This window comes from Amblyomma americanum, chromosome 1 (assembly GCF_052857255.1).
Source record: "Amblyomma americanum isolate KBUSLIRL-KWMA chromosome 1, ASM5285725v1, whole genome shotgun sequence".
Taxonomy (NCBI): domain Eukaryota; kingdom Metazoa; phylum Arthropoda; class Arachnida; order Ixodida; family Ixodidae; genus Amblyomma; species Amblyomma americanum.
The window spans coordinates 184,523,884-184,542,965 of NC_135497.1; the positions used below are offsets into that span (position 1 = coordinate 184,523,884).

Sequence of the window (19,082 nt, forward strand, 5' to 3'; positions counted from 1 at the left end):
CCGACAAAACTTATGGCTTCGTAGTCAGTTGTAAAGGATTTCGTATATGAGTAACCTAAACCAGTCATGTCCAAACAGAAGTTTTCTGTCTGACCCGTGTACATGATAATGTTAGCAGAATTTAAACAAATTGCAATTGATCACTCCTCGTGCGTAAAGCTCCCCATCTACAAAGCTTCTCATTTCGTTTTATATGGCCGTGAATCTTTGCACCGTTTGTTCGTTCGCCCTCAAAACCACCGGCACGGGGCTTTATCATTTCGTTTTGTAATGTGAGATGCGACCAGACTTATCTCCACTGACCGTGGCCACGTGCAAATGCTTCCACATTTTTCCAGATTGTTGTAGTTGCTTTTGGTTCTTTGTCTCGAAGGTTTCTTTCCAGCTTTAAATTGAGCGTGGCAAGCATTCAGTCCGATGACCGCCGAGCACGCTTGTGGCTATCGCCGCCGCCGAGTCATTCAGTTCTTAGGGGGCGCGGTTCAGCCCCTTAAAGCCTCTTCGTTGTCTTCCTGACTGCTGGAGTGTCATCACTACAACGTGTCAGTTTGCATCAACCTTTGAATACTGAAAAATAAAAAATAATAAAATATGAAATTTATTATGTATATGAGCATTAAACAATTAAGTAACAAAATAAGTTCGAAGTATTCTTCCCCCTCCCACTCAAAAAAAAGTTCCGGAGTCCCTGGTAGTTTGGTACTGTTACGAAAGCTGTTATAGTGTCCTTACGTACGTAAAGTCCTTAACCGATGTAGGGTATGTTGCTGGGCTAGTTGGTACTTGTCGAATATCATGCATGGAATGTCAGCGCTTGCAGACGAGGACACAGAGAGGACATACACACAACTGCGCTGAACTGTCAACTTTATTTTGGACATGTTTGATCCACGCCTTATATTTAACGGAAGGACATTAACGAGAAAGCGCACCAACAACACAGATACGACGAGAGCAATCTGCAGCAGCCATGTTTTTGATAATACATTCAAGGAGTGCTCAATCCCGACAAAAAGACGAAAACCAGCACGAAAAAATCGCAAGAAAAATGAGCACAGCAACATACACACAGCAAACGCGGTAACAAGGCTAAAAACGAGGCATACAAATAGGTGAAAACATGGCATAGATGAGGCAATAATTAGCAGGCCAAAAAGTGATCAGATGAGAGCAGAGAGGGGTAAGGAAAGGTTTAAGGTGGCTTGAAATGGAATACAATCATACTGACGCAGACAGGAATGTGATCTGTTTCTCTAGGAGGGCTAGTGATGGCACGCTAACGCAGCCTGCTTTTAAGTTTTCAATGATGGCTGCTTCAATTATTTCTCGAGTAAGCTGGTTCTTGTTTTTTTCTAAGATTCTGGTAGTCGCAAAGTTTGGAGGGTGGCTTTTGCAGGGTGAGCAGTCACGACAATGGATGGTCAAGTTGCTTGATTTTTTATCTCGTTTTTTTTTAGTTGTGTGTGTGTCCTCTCTGTGTCCTCATCTACAAGCGCTGCAATTCCATGATGTTCCTTAACCGAGTAAAGACTGTTAAGGTGATAGCAGTATGAGAGCAGAAGAAGCTACGCTTGTAGACTAAGCTTGGCGAGGTATTGCAGTAGCAAGCAAGCCATGCCGTACATCTGAAGGCATAGGCGTGCACAGAAGGGAGGGGGAGGAAGCAGTGGCTCCCTCTGTCGAAATCGGGGAGGGGAGCGCGCTAATTTTGTGCCTATGCGCCGGACTACCCAGAAGACATAAGCGGCCGTTGCCATTAGCTCCCCCCCCCCCCTATCAAGAAACCTGCGCACACCTCTGTCTGAAGGATGCTGAGCATTTCAGAAATTGATAACGCCCAGCGTTTATTGTTTTCTTTTTTTCGGCTTGAACTGAAAACTCCAGCGCCTATTTACAAGCGGCATACGCTGTATAGCACTTATCAGGGCGCCCGACTGAGGTTCCATTCTATGGGAGTCCGTCTAAACAAGTTTATCATCAACGCGACACTGGTACCGCATTTCTCGTCTTTCAACGAAAACGGAGCTTTCGTTGAAAGTGGTCTTTTGGTTTTTTTAACACCAAAAAATGAAATACAGGTGTCGCCACTACCCGCCGCGGTGGCTCAGTGATTAGGGCGCTCGGCTACTGAGCCGGAGTACCCGGGCAACCCGGCTTCGAACCCGACCGCGGCGGCCGCGCTTCGGTGGAGAGGAAACGCAAAAGGCACCTGTGTGCTGTGCGATGTCAATGCGCTTTAAAGATCACCACGTGGTCGAAATTATTCCGGGGCCCTCCACCTCGGCACTTCTTTCTTTCTTGTTTCACTCCCACTATACTCCCTTCCCTTAGGGAGCGGTTGAGGTGCCCACCAACAAACGAGACAGTTACTGCGCCATTTTCTTTCCTCACAAACCACTAATCAGGTGTCGCCGCTAAACGCGTGCGTCGACACCGATTTGTGGGCGCGCATCCCAGAGGTTAAGGCTATGCCGTCATTTACTTCAAAACGGTGGCAGCCCCTCCATTTCGGTAAGGACGTCACGAGTTTGAATCAACTGGAAGATTTTTACACCCATGCCTGGCCGATAAATGCGTCTTTTGCTGCCGGACAAACGTCAACATAGCGAGAGAGAAAGAACCTGAGAATCAGTTTTTACTGAATACGTGCTATATACAGTTACAACAAAATACGGTAACACAATGCAGTTGCTACCGTTGCCAGGCTAGTCTGGCGTACGGTAGGAGTTACCGTGTTTACCGTACTGGCGTTGACCGACTCTCCCCATTGACGGATCCCCTTGAACCTGCTAACGTGAAATCGCAGGGGGCTGCCAGATGAAAGGTGAATAAGCACAGCTGAATTGGATTAACTGCGGGGCCAAGAAAATTAGTCGACGTCATTGGCTGGAGGGCCTTTTTTGGGGGGCGTCTTCCGCTTCGTTCTTGTTCTTGAGTTGCACATTTGCCGTACGGTAGCAGTTGCCGCAGTTACCATGTTTACTGTACGGCGGAGCAAAACGCTAAAACTCCAATAATTTGTGGGAGTTGTGTTCAGTGTCTGCAGTGACCATAAACACGGCTGCAACACAGCAGCCCCGCGAAACACATAACTTCTATAAAACGTCTTCAAACAACTCCAAACATCTAGCAACGTCTAACTCTAGATTGAAACGTTTAAAAAACATCTCAGCAATGGAGGTTTATCCACAAACGATTTAAAAACCTACTCACAAAAGAGGTTTATTCACAAACGTTTGAAAAACATACTGACAAAAGAGGTTTATTCACAAACATTTTAAAAACTTCTCTAAAATATATGTTTTCCACGCAACGTCTTAAAAATTTCTCTGACGAGAAGTTTACTCGGGGACGTTTTAGCGAGGTTTTTTAAACGGGAACGATCGAAGCCTAGCGCTATCTGAGAAATTACGATGCACATCTACCCGTTGTCGAGTTACACCCCTTCAAGATACGTCTTAAACGGAATTTGCTTCGTTCGGGGGGTCAAGGTGGGCCTAGAATTCGGCTTGCTGTGCGATATGGTAACGCTTCAATTAGTAATTGCATGTATACAATGTTTACCTATTATTTAATTGTGGTTTTATTTCTATATACCAACACCCAAAGGGTTTTATTTGCCTACCAAATTAGGTACGCAACTGTCCCGGGATTGGTGCCCCTTGTTTGTGTATATATAGCGGTACGAATGCATGTATACATTACAGCATAGAGTTTCTTACTATTAACTGGAGAGAAAGCTAGCGCCTCGCCTATATGGGAGTTTGCATGCAGCTTTTCCGAGACCACCATGGACCACCATGGGCGCTCTAAGCATCATGGGGCGGAGAGCTACCGACTGCAGAACTGCAACTTTTGGCCAATAATAATAATAATAATAATAATAATAATATTATTTGGTTTTGGGTGAAAGGAAATGGCGCAGTATCTGTCTCATATATCGTTGGACACCTGAACCGCGCCCTTAAGGGAAGGGATAAAGGAGGGAGTGAAAGAAGAAAGGAAGAAAGAGGTGCCGTAGTGGAGGACTCCGGATTAATTTCGACCACCTAGGGATCTTTAACGTGCACTGACATCGCACAGCACACGGGCGCCTTAGCGTTTTTCCTCCATAAAAGCGCAGCCGCCGTGGTCGGGTTCGAACTCGGGAACTCCAGATCAGTAGCCGAGCGCCCTAACCGCTGAGCCACCGCGGCGGGTAACTTTTGGCCAAAGAATAATGAAAAAACAAACGTTGTTCGATAATTAAGAATGTCCTATAATTCAATGATCCTGTCTATAAATCGTAACAAACGAGCAGAAAAGTATGTAAATGCAAATTTTGCTCAAAATAAGCAATGGCTTGCTCTCCTATTGGCCAAGCATTGCAGACCATGCACAAAAGCCAACATTTCGTGCCTAACAAGCGCACTTTTAAAAAGAAATATGTTTCTGAAAAAAAAAATTTGTCGCCTCACCACTTTGAGAGGTTTTGTAATGGCACTTCGTAAACCAAAAACCTTTTATTGGCGTCGTGTGCTGTGGCGTTTTCGCTGCTACGGCTTTTGCGCACTACATTTGCGCCAAAGTCGTCTCCGCCGTGAACAGAACGGTACATCTCAGTAACGCCACTCTCTGTTCCTGAAAAAAAAAAACGAGTTTCTCGCACCAAGTAGCTCATCGCCCCATGATGCTTTGAGCGCCAATGGTGGCGCAGGTGCAGCGCCGCCAGCTTTCCCTTTATAGTTAATAGTAAGAAAATCTATGGATTATAGTTGGCGCTACAAGTTTCAATGCATGATGTGCTGTTTTCTAGTTGCTGCCACAGATGGCGCTTTGGTCTCAGGGTGATATGTAATGAATAAAGCTAGTAGGAATGCGATATCGAAGAAGAAGAGCGCTGCGAACGGCAGCATCTCTTGATCGAGCTCCTGTTTTTTTTGAAATACTTTGTGCTTCTGTAGCCTTCAAGGCAACCTCGCCGTCCCAGGCGATGGCGGATGACCCGCCGCCTCTGCTGCCTTCTGTGGCTAGCAGTGTGAACTGCACAGATCAGCCTGGATGCAGTATGGATCTCCCCTCAGAGCTCCCGGGATCGTCCAGTTTCTCTGACTCGGATGACATGGAGTTCGACGGAGGCTACACCGAGATTGTGAGTCGGCGCCTGAAGAGGAAGCTTTCCAAAACCCCGACTGAGTGTGGGCCCAGTGTGTGTACGAAGCGGGCTAACAAGTCCATTGTGCCAGCGAAGATGCCTCACCAATCCAGTGTGAGCAAGAAAACAACCAACGAGGCCAATGTAAGTGAGCAATCTCTCACTTACACAATTTCATACATGCTTGTTGAGGAAGAGAATCTCAACTCCATCAACAGGCAGACTTTGACTCTTCTTCTTGAACGACTGGTTCCGGGCCAAGTCAAAGAAGTGCGTATTAACGCAAGAAGGAATATCCTCTCTGTTGATGTCTCTAGCCGGGCAACCCTGGATAAGTTGAAGACCGTGTCTGTCCTTGGCAACATACGAGTCCGCTCGTTCTTCGCTCATGGACTTAACACTACTGCTGGTGTGATTTCTCACGTGGACATAGAGATCACGGATATGGACTTGGTGCAACTGCTATCAAGTTCTGTTCGCATAACTGACATCCATCGTTTCGGCAAATCACGGTGTGTCAAACTAGTGTTTGAGGGTACTACTTTACCATCGCATGTGAAAGTGGGTTTTGTGAGGCACCCAGTGCGTCCTTATGTGCCCCGACCGGTGCAGTGCCGAAAATGCCAGAAGATTGGACATGTAAGTGCTGCGTGTACGAGCACGAAAACATGTCCGCGTTGTGGTGGCGTGCACGATGGACCTACATGTACGATTGAGTCTCCAGTTTGTGCCAACTGCAAAGGTCCTCATGAGGCAACATCTAGGGAATGTCCGAAGGTGAAAACAGAGATGAAGATCTTGAAGAAAATGGTGAGAGACCATTCTACTCACCGAGAAGCAGCAATCGCAGTACGTCGCTCCAGGAGGAGGACACGAAGTCGGCAGAAGAAATTGAGCTCAGTAAATGACGTGTCAACACATCAGGAGGACCGAGACCGCTCTGCCGCGCAAAAGCCACTGCCTCCAGCTCCGCAAGAGCCAAGACTGACAACCCCCCAGGAGGACTCTGCAGAGTGGCCACTTCTACCATCGCGTACTGTAAGCTCTGTGACACGTCCGCCTGTGCGTCCGCCGGCTGTGTCGACAACAGATGATCAAATCAGGGCGATGCTGAAACAGCTGATAGGCACCTTACGGCTGATAATTGCTGGAGTGGACACGCCAATTGCTAAGGCTGCTGTCCAAATTTTAGACGCTATTGAACCGGTGCTTGCCACCCTTTAATAGCAGTCAAAATTATGGCTCTACCGTCGTCAGCACCCTCACTGCAGGAGAGAATCTCTCGATCGGCAGTATTACAATGGAATGCTCGAGGTCTGCGAGGCCGCCTAGCAGATCTCAGGCAGAGGATCTTCAAATACCGATTTCCGGTGCTTGTAATATGTGAGCCTAATATCACATCTCCTTTTCGACTGTCCGGTTATGAAAGTTTCCTCTCTGAAGCGGCTGGGCATTTGAGCAAGGTACTACTATGCGTCCGTCGTGACCTCACTTACGTTCGGCATCAAATTCCTGGGGGCAGTAGCAATGAGTATGTAGCAATCACTGTGACTTTGAATGGGCGCACAATCTCTATTATAGGTGGCTACATACCACCAAGGGGTCGATTTGATGCCCTACGACTACAATCGCTACTTGACAGCGTTTCGGAACCCCATATAATAGTAGGAGATTTCAATGCGCATCACCACGGCTGGGGAAGCGCCGTTACGAACGTTCGAGGACGGGATATCGCCACGTTCATGAACAATGCAGGTCTCGTTTTGCTCAATGATGGCACGCCGACATTTCTACGCGGGACTACCTACAGCAGCTGCCTGGACCTTGCATTTGTATCCAGGCGCCTGTCATCGTTCGCAACGTGGTGTGCTGATATTGAAAGTTATGGAAGTGACCACATACCGACGTATGTGCAGCTACGGTGGTTTCACCGTCTTCCAAATGCCAAAATACGTTGCACCGACTGGAGTGCTTTCCGCATTGTTCTAGAAAAAACCTGTGGGAAACTCGCTGATCCAACAGATGTGGAACAGCGTATTATTTCGGCCATGCACGATGCAACACGCAATATCTCAGCGCCAAATTCCACAGCACCAGTGGATGTGATCTACGCGCAGCTTCGGGCGATTCGTCGGCGCGCAGAAAGAAAATACCGGAGGACAAAGGATGTCTCGGATCTCCGGGCCTCTCGACGTGCCCAGAAGCAAATACAGCGCTATTTGGAGAACCTAGGCAAACAACGGTGGCGGTCATTTTGCAGCAGATTGGATCCCCGCAAACCACTCTCCACAATCTGGCACGTTGTTCGAGCACTGCCGACATTTCCCCAGCAGAAACACCCTTTCCGTGCATTGGCACTTCATGATAGACGGCAAGAACTAGAGGTGGCGGAGGATTTCTGCTCGAGAATTGCCGGAAGCGCTTCTTTACCTCGGCAGCATCGATGTGCTCCCCCCACGATGGACGATCGACTGGACATCCCCTTCACAATTCAAGAACTGAAAGCAGCTCTTTCTGCTTGCACGCATCCTTCATCCCCAGGACCTGATGGAATAACATACAATGCGCTTCGTCATCTAGGCCCACAGGTAATGGAAGCCCTCTTAACATTGTTCAACCACTCTTGGGCCTCTGCCACTGTACCACAGCAGTGGAAAAGAAGCCGCATTGTGGCCTTGCTCAAACCAGGGAAATCGCCACTCACATTAACATCCTACAGACCAGTAGCTCTGGCAAGTTGTATTGGCAAGACGATGGAGCGTATGGTGCTAACCCGTCTAGAATGGTTCCTTGAAAAACATGGGCTATACCCTTCCACAATGACGGGTTTCCGCAAAGGCCGGTCTGCCATCGACAGTGTAATTGATCTCGTGTCAACGGTAGAACATGAAAAACGCCGTCACAGGTTGACTGCTGCTCTTTTCCTCGACATAAAGGGCGCATTCGATAATGTTCAGCATGATGCAGTACTAAATGCACTCGAAGAATGTGGTATAGGCGGACGTCTACACAATTGGATTGCAAGCTATTTGACAAACCGGACAGTCTACATGGAGACTCTTGAAGGTGACACAGCAGATCATCATGTTGCTTGTGGTGTTCCTCAGGGAGGAGTGCTCAGTCCAACGTTGTTCAATCTCGTGCTCATTGGCCTTTTCAAACAACTACCGAAGACTGTTTCAATATCCGCCTACGCAGACGATATTTGCATCTGGACATCAAGTGTCACGCGTCCCCAAGTGCAAGCAAGATTGCAGCGTTCGGTGTCCATTACGTCTGCGTACTTGCGCCGTCAGGGGCTTGAACTTTCGCCAACTAAAAGCGTAACATTGGCTTTCACACGCAAGATAATGGCGTGGTATCCGGTCACAATCGATGGGCAAATTGTTCCATACGTAACACATCACAAATTCTTAGGTGTTACGATAGACCGTGACCTGTCCTGGACGAAGCACATTTCTGTGCTCAAGAAAAAGCTCGACAGCTTTGCAAGCATTGTGCGGTGTATGGCAGGAAAATGTTGGGGTCCCTCTGAGCGATCTTTACTACACGTGTACCAGGCGCTGGTAGTCGGCCTTCTCAGATACAGTGCACCCGTTCTCTCGGGGGTCAGACTATCAGGCCTGCGTGTGCTTGAAAGCGCGCAGGCTCGTGCTTTAAGAGTATGCTTGGGTTTGCCATGTAAAATTTCTACATGGGGCACATTTTATGAGGCCCGCGCCTGCCCAGCACGAATTTATTTCCAACAGGAGCCACTTCGTGTGCATTTGCGGCATCTGACCAGGCATCGTCATCACCCCCTGACTAACATTAGTGCGGTGCGTCCAGATGCCGCCTTTTCCAGAGCCCTTTGGATGCAGCGCAATGCGCTGCCTTCGAACTACGCGCCACACCAGATTGCGGAGGTGCCACTTTGGGCAGTACCAAAACCATCTATACGGACAACAATCCCAGGGATAACAAAGAAAACGCACATTCCAACAGTCGGACTGAAACAGCTGGCGCTGTCATACATTACATCTATGTATACTAACACCCAGCATGTTTTCGTGGACGGATCCGTTACGACCACTTCTTCAGCTGCAGCGGTGATAGTGCCAGGAAATGCCTCATGTCACCGTTTCAGGCTCATGCACAAAACGTCCTCTACGGCAACCGAATTGGCAGCCATACGAGAAGCCGTCCTTTATATTGGTCACCAGCCAGCGCAGCAATGGACTATATTCTGCGACTCGAGATCGGCATTACAGGTCGTACAAACTTATCTAAAACCAAGAGCATGCGAGCAGCTGGTTCAACAGATTGTGCTTTTGTTAGCTGAGGCTTTCCACAGCGGCCATATCATAAAGTTTCAATGGATACCGAGCCATTGCGGCATAGCGGGAAACGAGCGTGCTGACGCCGAGGCCCGGATGGCACATAGTGATGGTGCTTTCATTGAGATAGCCTTTTCAAGATCAGACATTGGAGCCTTGTTGGCGCATTTAATGCAGGCGGCAATGCAGTCGCACTGGCATGATCCGAGTCATCAACAGGACCGCGTGTGTAAGCTTGACGCTGGCTCACGATTACATTTCCCATCTGTGGTGGTGCGACGTCATGGGACTTTACTCCACCGGCTACGGCTTGGCGTTGCCTACACCAAACACTATCTTCACAAGATCGGCATCGAAAGTCACCCAAATTGCGCACAGTGCAACACACCAGAGACTATTGGACACCTTCTTTGCGCGTGCCCGAAGTATACTTCTGAAAGAACAACATTGGAGGCGACCGTGAAAAACCTGGACTCTCGCCCTCTCTCTGAGGAAACTCTTCTGGGCGCAAGGACGAGACGTTCTGATTGGTGGCGTGTGACAAAAGCCCTGCTCAACTTTTTGTGTGAAACAGGCCTGGATACTCGTTTGAGACCGCCTGTGCACAACCTACATGGTTAATGACATGTGTCGGTGTTGTGTTGCAGACACCAGTTTTGAGTTTTATGTGTGTCCAGTAACCGCGATGCGAGCGCCAGCCAGTGTTGTGTGTGTGTGTGTGTGCGTGTGCATAGACATCACCCGTGAAACTCATTGTATTATGCCATCATAAGCCTTCATTCACACTTTCCTTTTCCTCCTCTTCCCTTTCCCCTGTGTGGAGTAGCAGGCCAGGGCCCTGTTACCACCGGCCGACCTCTCCGCCTTTCTTTCATTAAAATTCCCTTTCTTCTTCTTCTCTTTTTAGTAGGAATGCAGCTGTCATGAAAAATAGGGCACTGTGGAATTACAATAGGTATGAATTAGTAAGAAGGATCTGGAAAGGGGTGACGGTTCCTAGTCTGACTTTCGGCAATGCGGTCCTCTACACGAGACCAGATGTTCAAGCAAGGTTAGAAATTAAACAACGTGGCGTAGGGAGGCTAGCTTTGGGAGCACATGGCAATACACCAAATCAGGGGGTACAGGGTGATATGGGATGGGCGTCGTTCGAGAGCAGAGAAGCTAGCAGTAAGATAGCATTTGAGGAGCGATTTAGAAAAATGGGGGAAAACCAGTGGGCTAGGAAAGTTTTCAGATACCTGTATATAGGGAATGTTGATACGAAATGGAGAAAGCGAACTATAAAATTGACAAGCAAATATCTGGACAGCAGTAGGGGGGCAAATCAGCAATTATTGGTTAAGAAAAAGGTTAAAGAAACAGAGAGAGCTCTGTGGAAAACAGGTATGATGACGAAATCGGCACTGGGAACATACAGGATTTTTAAGCAGGAAATTGCCAAAGAAAATATCTATGCTAATTGTAGGGGAAGCTCTTTGTTGTTTGAGGCCAGGAAGGAAGTTTTGCGGACTAAGACATATAGAGTCAGGTACCACGAGATAGACACGTTGTGCGTTGCGTGCGGAGAGGAGGAGGAAACGGCTGAACACTTGATACTTTTCTGTAAAGGGCTTCAACCTACAGTGGAATGCAGCGGGGCTGATTTATCCAAGGCATTGCGGTTTAAGGACAGTGAAGGGAAAGTAGATTTTAAGCTGGTAGAAATAACCAAGCAAAGGTTATCTGATTGGTGGCTAAAATCAAGAGAAGAGTAAAATTTCATAAGTCATGGCTAGGTGGCTTTAGCCACCGCCCGATTTAAAGGGTTCAGCCGTATCCATCCATCCATCCATCCATCCATCCATCCATCCATCCATCCATCCATCCATCCATCCATCCATCCATCCGATAGCGGACCCCACGAAATCTCGTAACGTGATGAATAGTTGCTGCCACAGATGGCGGTGTGATCTCAGGGTGGTAGCAGATACTACGAAATCTCGAAACGTGATGAGTAAGAGCTAACGCTTTTAAAAGCATGAGCACTAAACCTAATGAAATCTCACTGGTTGTTTTTAAAGGGTTCTAAATATTTAGCATACAAGCTGCCATTTCCAAAAAATAAAAATGTCTATGTTCTTAACCAGTTCTTGCGATTTTTGGATTCGAAAACGTTTATTATCGGCTTGAGTTATAAATGGGTTTGTTGATCTTGTTAGGTGGCCGTCAGTGGAGACTGGCGGCGACCTCTTCGGCTCTCGTCACCACCTGTACTTGGGTTTCCAGGTCGGAGCTGAGCAACAAGGTCTACCACGGGCCCGGGAGCGCGAGCCTCTTGAGCGATATTGGTGTGGGATCTCTCGGACAGTCCCAAAAGATGTGGTCTACGGTGGCTTTGCCGCCACATTTGCTGTACTCCGGCTTAAATCTATCCGGGTACACATGGCTTAGGACAGCTGGATTAGGGAGAGTTTTTGTTTGAAGTTGTCTCCACAGTACCTCCTGTTCTTTGTTTAGGCTTTTATGCGGAGCAGGGAAGGTTAGCCTTTCTAGCCTGTAATGCCGAGTAATCTCGTGGTAGGATTAAGGCGGTCTCTCGTCATTTCGACGTCCGAGATAGCGTCCACAGCTCGGCCAATAGATCCTCGAGCTTTATCGTGGGCTGCCTCGTTCCCCGGGTTTGACGAGTGAGCCGGTACCCAAACCAATTCCATGTTGTCCTGTCTTTCGGGTAATTCCTGAGAATTCCCAAGGAGATGGGAGATATTCTGCCCTTGGCGAAATTGCCAATGGCTGCTTTTGAATCGCTGACAATCACTTCTGCTCGCGGGTTTGTCAACGCCAAGGTGATTGCCGCTTCTTCGGCTATTTCTGAAGTGTTGGTGTGTACTGTCGCGTCTGCTATGAGTTGGCCTTCCTCGGTCACCGCGGCTATCGTGAATGCTTTCTCGGGTGTTGGGTAAGCTGCCGCGTCTACGTAGACTACGTCCTGTCGGCCCTCAAGTTTCTTAGCTAGGGCCTTTGCTCTGGCCTTGCGTCTTCCTTCGTGATGGACGGGGTGCATATTTTTCGGTAAGGGTTTTACCGTGATTGTCCTTCGGAGGTTGGACGGGATTTTTCGAGTATCCGCGTTAAGCGGTTCCGCGTTTATTTCGAGCCTTTCTAGGATTGCTCTACCCGCATTGGTTCTAGTGAGCCTGAGCTCTTGCATTCTACGATGGGCCTCAGTCAATTCGTCTAGCGTGTTGTGTTCTTGCGAAGAAGTTTTCTAGATCTTTTTTGGCGGAGCATTAGAAGGGATATAACACTTCTTTTTGCCTCATTGTCTGCAGAACATCGGAAAATAGATTTCTTCTAGACATTATTTGTTACACGTTGCGTAGCCCTTCTTGTGCTTCGTGGGGCGCTTTTGTTTCCACAAGTCAGCAAACGCGGACATTCGAGACTGCCTAGCACCGCTGTACTGCTTGTACAAACACTGCTTGCTCATGCCCATATACGGTGGAAACTCACAAAATAAGCCATCGTTTTCATTGGTAAAAGTGTAACTGCTTGGAAGTAGCGTTGCTGGACGTGCAAGTTTGGCGGTTTGACTATTTGACCGATCTCTTTTGGCAACCATGTTCAGCTAGGAGTCATCTTTAAAAATGGCCGTTCGGGTGCTGTGTTTGCGAAGGCGTCAAATTAGGGCAGTTGTGGGAGCATGTCTGTGATTGATTTCTGATCTTGCAATGCATGGAATTAAACCAGCAGCTTGCAAGCCATCACAGATGCTTTCGTTTAGTTCATGGTGTATAGAGGGACAAAGACGAAACATCATCAGGTAGTTGGGGCTCTACCTTGCTGCTGTTGAGCGTTCGTGATGTGTTTAGCATGTCTTATTGGTTTATCTCTCATGAAGCACAGAAAGATCGCATGTTATAATTAAGTTTTTGCACACCAAAGGTGATGACATGCCGGTTTCTTGCGACAAAATTTCGTATGCAGTGTTAAGCAAACTGTTAGGCGCCCATGTGTGATCGTAGGCGTTCACATATTTTTTTTTTTCGTTCATTTTCAGTTCCCACATTGCACGTGCGTGGATGCGATTGTCACATTAGCTGAATATGCTTGTTGATGTCGAAGTGAGCAGCTGCAAGAAACGCCGATTGCGTTCATCGCTGCGACACCATGAAGCTGAGGACACGCTGGAAGCGCAGGAGAAGTCCTCTTTTTCTGTCCTGGCTGCCTGTTTTGTGGTTACTCTGTGCTCCGACTGGAGCGGTGAGCGGTTTAGAAGCCCAACTAGCAGACTCGATGTGCAATGTCATCCATGCTGAGCAAAGGGTTCTCCTGCAGTACTCCACCTCAGTTGTGCGAAACGGTATGGTCTTGTTTGCGCCTGCTTTCAAACTTTGCGGAAGTAATGCAGCGGTCTGACCTTGCTGTAGGAGTAACTTGAATACTATTGAAATATGAATGTTGTGTCGTACATAGTGGCATGTTATGAACTTGAGTTCAACTCACCAAATGTAGTGTCTTTATTTAATGGCAATGTAGAAGTTAACACACACCGAAGGTGCTAAAGGGGACCTGACATTCTCTTGACAGCGTTACCCTTTGCACATTGAATGCACATGTCTTTGCATCCACTCAAGTGTAGTCTTGATGGAGAGGTGATACACTGTGTACATTATGGACCTGTGCAGACATCCAAGAACAGTATTTGTTGCATTTGTGGCCTTGCGGGCATCATTTGTGAAAGGCACTGTACTTGCTGTTCTTTTAGTCTGGCCTGAGTGCTTTATACATTGCCTTAGCAAATGAAGCAGCTAGCACTTGTGACGAAATGACTGCCCAATTCTCTGATCCTTTTACAAGCATTAGATGCATTAGGCACACTGGAAGCGCAGGAGAAATCCTCTTTTTCTGTTGTGGCTGCCTGTTTTGTGGTTACTCTGTGCTCCGACTGGAGCGGTGAGCGGTTTAAAAGCCCAACTAGCAGACTCGATGTGCAATGTCATCCATGCTGAGCAAAGGGTTCTCCTGCAGTACTCCACCTCAGTTGTGCGAAACGGTATGATCTTGTTTGCGCCTGCTTTCAAACTTTGCAGAAGTAATGCAGCGGTCTGACCTTGCTGTAGGAGTAACTTGAATACTATTGAAGTATGAATGCTGTGTCGTACATAGTGGCATGTTATGAACTTGAGTTCAACTCACCAAATGTAGTATCTTTGTTTAATGGCAATGTGCAAGCTAACATACACCGAAGGTGCTAAAGGGGACTTGACATTCTCTTGACAGTGTTACCCTTTGCTCATTGAATGCACATGTCTTTGCATCCACTCAAGTGTAGTCTTGATGGAGAGGTGATACACTGTGTACATTATGGACATGTGCAGACATCCAAGAACAGTATTTGTTGCATTTGTGGCCTTGATAACCCCGTATTTGCGGGCATCATTTGTGAAAGGCACTGTACTATCTGTTCTTTTAGTCTGGCCTGAGTGCTTTGTACATTGCCTTAGCAAATGAAGCAGCTAGCACTTATGACAAAATGACGAAATGACTGCCCAATTCTCTGATCCTTTAAGCATTAGACGCACTGGAAGCGCAGGAGAAGTCCTCTTTTTCTCTCCTGGTTGCCTGTTTTGTGGTCACTTTGTGCTCCAACTGGAGCGATGAGCGGTTTGAAAGCCCAACTAGCAGACTCAATGTGCAATGTCAGCCATGCTGAGAAAAGGGTTCTCCTGCAGTACTCCACCTCAGTTGTGCGAAACGGTATGGTCTAATTTGCGCCTGCTTTCAAACTTTGCAGAAGTAATGCAGCGGTCTGACCTTGCTGTAGGTGTAACTTGAATACTATTGAAATGGGAATGCTGTGTCATACATAGTGGCATGTTGTGAACTTTTAGCAGCAAAACTGTATTTGCTTCACAGAATGCTAACAATGTCAACAGAATTTCAAGTCCCCTTTAGCACCTTCGGTGTGTGTTAACTTGTACATTGCCATTCCTCAAGTGAAAAGTGTGCAACAGCTGTATCTTTCTGGTACTCACCTACGGGGCAGAAACGTGGAGGCTAAAGGGTTCAGCTTAAGTTAAGGGCAACGCAGCAAGCCATGGAAAGAAAAATGATAGGTGTAATGTTAAGATACCAGAAGCGGGCAAAGTGGGTGAGGGAACAGACGCGGGTTAATGACATCCTAGTCAAAATCAAGAGGAAGAAATGGGCTTGGGCTTACACACATTATTGTTGGATTGTTTCGCTGGGTTGAGCGAGAGGGCAGGACGTCACATGGTCTGCGTGTTGTGGGCAGTGATGGAATTGCCACTCGGTCGTCGCAGTAGCTAGAGCATGATAGTTTTCTGTGATGCCCATTTCCTGTTTTGCGTCAGTTACATGATTACATGCACCTGTAATTGCACATGTGTAAGTGGGTGGTGACAGTGAACAAACTGCTCAGCTAGCAGGAGGTGAGGAGGTGCTGCTTCCCAGTCTGCAGAGGCGTGTAAACTAGTAAAGCAGTACCTCAAATCAGACAGCTGTGCTGCTTTTTCAACAATACCACAGTTGCATTATGCCCCTGGCTTCCCTGCTTAGTTAATTTTCAAGTTAATTTTGAACTTTGACGGAGTTTAGCTTGTAATTAACAGCTGGCTAGCTATGCTTTGCATGCCATGAATACTGACCTTTTTCAGCTAAAACTGAATTTTGAAAAGTGAATTCGGTGTACCTTTATCCTCCTTTTTTTTTTTCTCAGTTTGTGCCAAAAAGTTCAACCCCTAGTTTTAATTCTTCATAATTCTAAGAAGTGAGATATCATTTGTATTGATTTAACAGGACAGTGGTCTTTTTGTTGGAATTTCATTACTTTTCAGTGGCTAAATTCTGTTAAAGGGAAGAGCAAATGAGAAGAGCAAAAGTACTGTGTTGAGATAAAGTATAGTTAATCACATATTTAAACGTTACCATGTAATTTTTACAGCTTCATACCAGTCTCAGTTTTGTCTGTTTAGCTTATCCAGAATATGACTGCGGCAGCCATATTTTGATGGAAGTGGAATACATAACGCCCATTTGCTGTGTGATGTCAGCGAATGTTCTAGGGCCCCAGGTGGTCTAAATTAAGCTGGAGACCTCCACTACAGCGTCCCTCATAGCTCATGTGATGCTTCAGGACGTTAAACCCCACAATTCACAATTCTTATTTCTTGTAATTCTTATAAATGTTTACCAAATTAGAGTTGTATTTTTGCTGTCCAAAATTTAATTTACTAAAGCAAACTTTCAAAAAGATCATCTTGTGAGTTGAAAGTACAGATATGAATTGAATATTTTGCTTGTCCTATATGTGCTATTAGCATGAAAAATTTGTGGAATGCCAGGCCCACAAAGTGTGAATTGCTGCTCATCCTTGATAGGTACCATGATAACAATGGGTGTGATGCATGAGCCAAAAGTATAAGTTCAGATTGCACCATTCAGTTCAGGTCTCCTTTGTCACAGTAGACTACAGTTAGCATTTTTTGTGGGTCCAACATCTGCAAACCTTTGGAATAGATAATGTAGTCCCAGAAAAGCTAGGTGACCATGTAATGTATGCGATGATTTTGAGAAGATTTTCTAATAATGATGAACTCTTCTGTGTGCTGTGCAAGGGGCATGAGTTTTGTTTAGCCAGTTGTGCTGAGCTGTGTTTATTAACAAGCTTGCAATTGTTTTGTTGGTTTTGTTTGATTTACACATGAGGCCTTTTATGGATTCTAGAGTACATTGTCACATTCAAGCACTATTACCGGAGAAATGCTCGAGACAAGTTCATCGATGCAGCCCTCAGAGCATCGGGTATTGGTAACTGGGAGCGGCTGCCTCGCGAGAATGCGGCAGCTGACTTTCCCAGCGACTTCGAACTTATCAAGGTATGTGGAAGCTTGATTGCATGCCCCTTTTTTTTTTCATTGAATGTTTATTTCCACCACTGAGTAAATTTTCATCAGATAAGTTTTCCTCCCTTTTTTTTGGAACTTGTTTCTATGAAATCTCATCTACGCGCTTTGAAGGATGAGTGTAATCGCCACATTGATCACTGTGTTTTTAGTGACTGCATTTGTGCAAAAGTTATTGTAATGTCCTGGTCATAATTTCAACATTCAAAAGTTGGGTAGCTGAAGATGTAATGGTAAAGTAAAAAAAGTGCATTGCTTTGTCCTACTTGTAGCTACTTGAAGGAACTGTTGAAGAAGGGCTGGCAGCTCTTAAGGACCATCCACTGGTCAAGTATGTTACACCACAAAGGAGTGTAACTCGTACTCTCAAGTTTCTGAATGGCAAGTACTTTTTGTCCTTTTCATTTTTAAGCAACATTTGAAAGGCCTAGTGTAATGTCAAGTTGAGGTCGTTGCTTAACTTTTATTCACTTCACATGACTTTCTGTTTTGACTTATAATTTTGGCATATGAATATATTCCTTTGTTCTGAATGTTGTCATTTTCTTCGTAGCCTCTGAAGCACATTGCAAGGATTTTTCATGTTGGCACTCATCACGCCCATTTTCAACAAGAAATAGCCTTGCTTGGGTATGTTCTGAGTGTTTTCTATTGTTAAAAGTGTGGTACAAGCTGTAAGAGCAGTGATTATGAATGCATGTACCTGCTATTATATTCACAAACTTTTCTATTTTTCTGTAAGCTGGGTTAAAAGGGCAGTTGTCTATATTGTTGTTCCACATACACAAAAAAGGAAAAAACGAGTAATTTAAAAGAAAGGCATTGCACTTGCATTATCCTCTTGAAGCCAGCCTGAATAATTTTGGACAGAAAAGCGTAATATGCAATATCCAGACTGGTTTGGACATACTGTGAGGCTAGTGATTTTCATGTATTTCTCGCATTGCAACACCAAAAACCAGAGAGGACAATACACATACATGCATATTTTTGCTGTGGGATTTTAAAAAATTTTCTTTACGACAACTACTGGTCCATTCGGGATCAAACATCTCATGCAAAGTAGCATTTTAGTCTGCGTTTTTTTAGACGTAATTCAGCGTTGCCACTTGGCTGGATTGCCTGTAAATGATGAAAAACTGCTGCCAACTGCGAGCACGTTTTTGAACAGGCTAGCCGAGCAGCTGATCCATTAGACTCCTCCGCTTGCCTAATGAAGCAACCGATGGCTTGGCTCAGTGGACGAGCAAGTTGTGGGTAGCTTTGAAGATGCCGTTTTGCCTGCTCATTGAAATTACAAGTCACTAGAAGTATTCATCACTTCTCTTGCTAAGAAACACTGAGAAAATGTGTCAGTAATTATCAAAGCAACTGTGCAACTTGTCTATTCACCGGGCCAGAACATTGGTTGCTTTGCCATCTGGCAGCTGGCATAGCCTGGTGGATCCACTGCACGGCTCCCCTCTGCGAAAACTGTACTCATAGCTGACAGCAGTTTCTTATTAATTCCTGAAAATCCAAGCAAGTGTCAATGTTAAATTACTTCTCAAAGAATCTAGGCCATAATATGCTACTTTGTGTGCTGTGTTTGCCCCTGAATAGGCCATTAATTGGCGTGGAGGAATTTTTAAAATTCTGGTTGCCAAGTATGCTAGCCAGTGTAGAAAAGACAAGAAATACACTTAGCACCTTGACCTTTCTTTTGTCTCAACTGGTTTGTGG

General features: G+C 46.1%; 1 protein-coding gene across 2 annotated transcripts in view; it reads left to right on the top strand.

The window, feature by feature from the left end:
* Positions 1–14,292: 14,292 nt before the first annotated feature.
* Positions 14,293–19,082, top strand: part of S1P (membrane-bound transcription factor site-1 protease) — a 66,538-nt gene continuing 61,748 nt past the window's right edge. The window contains exons 1-4 of one of the 2 annotated variants that reach the window (XM_077647986.1): positions 14,293–14,488; positions 17,182–17,333; positions 17,633–17,741; positions 17,914–17,990. In XM_077647986.1, the coding sequence (XP_077504112.1) occupies positions 14,422–14,488; positions 17,182–17,333; positions 17,633–17,741; positions 17,914–17,990 (405 nt within the window). In that variant the 5' untranslated portion in view covers positions 14,293–14,421. Of the gene's footprint in view, positions 14,489–15,055; positions 15,193–17,181; positions 17,334–17,632; positions 17,742–17,913; positions 17,991–19,082 lie in introns of those variants that run through there. The other variant, XM_077647985.1, reaches the window with a different exon arrangement.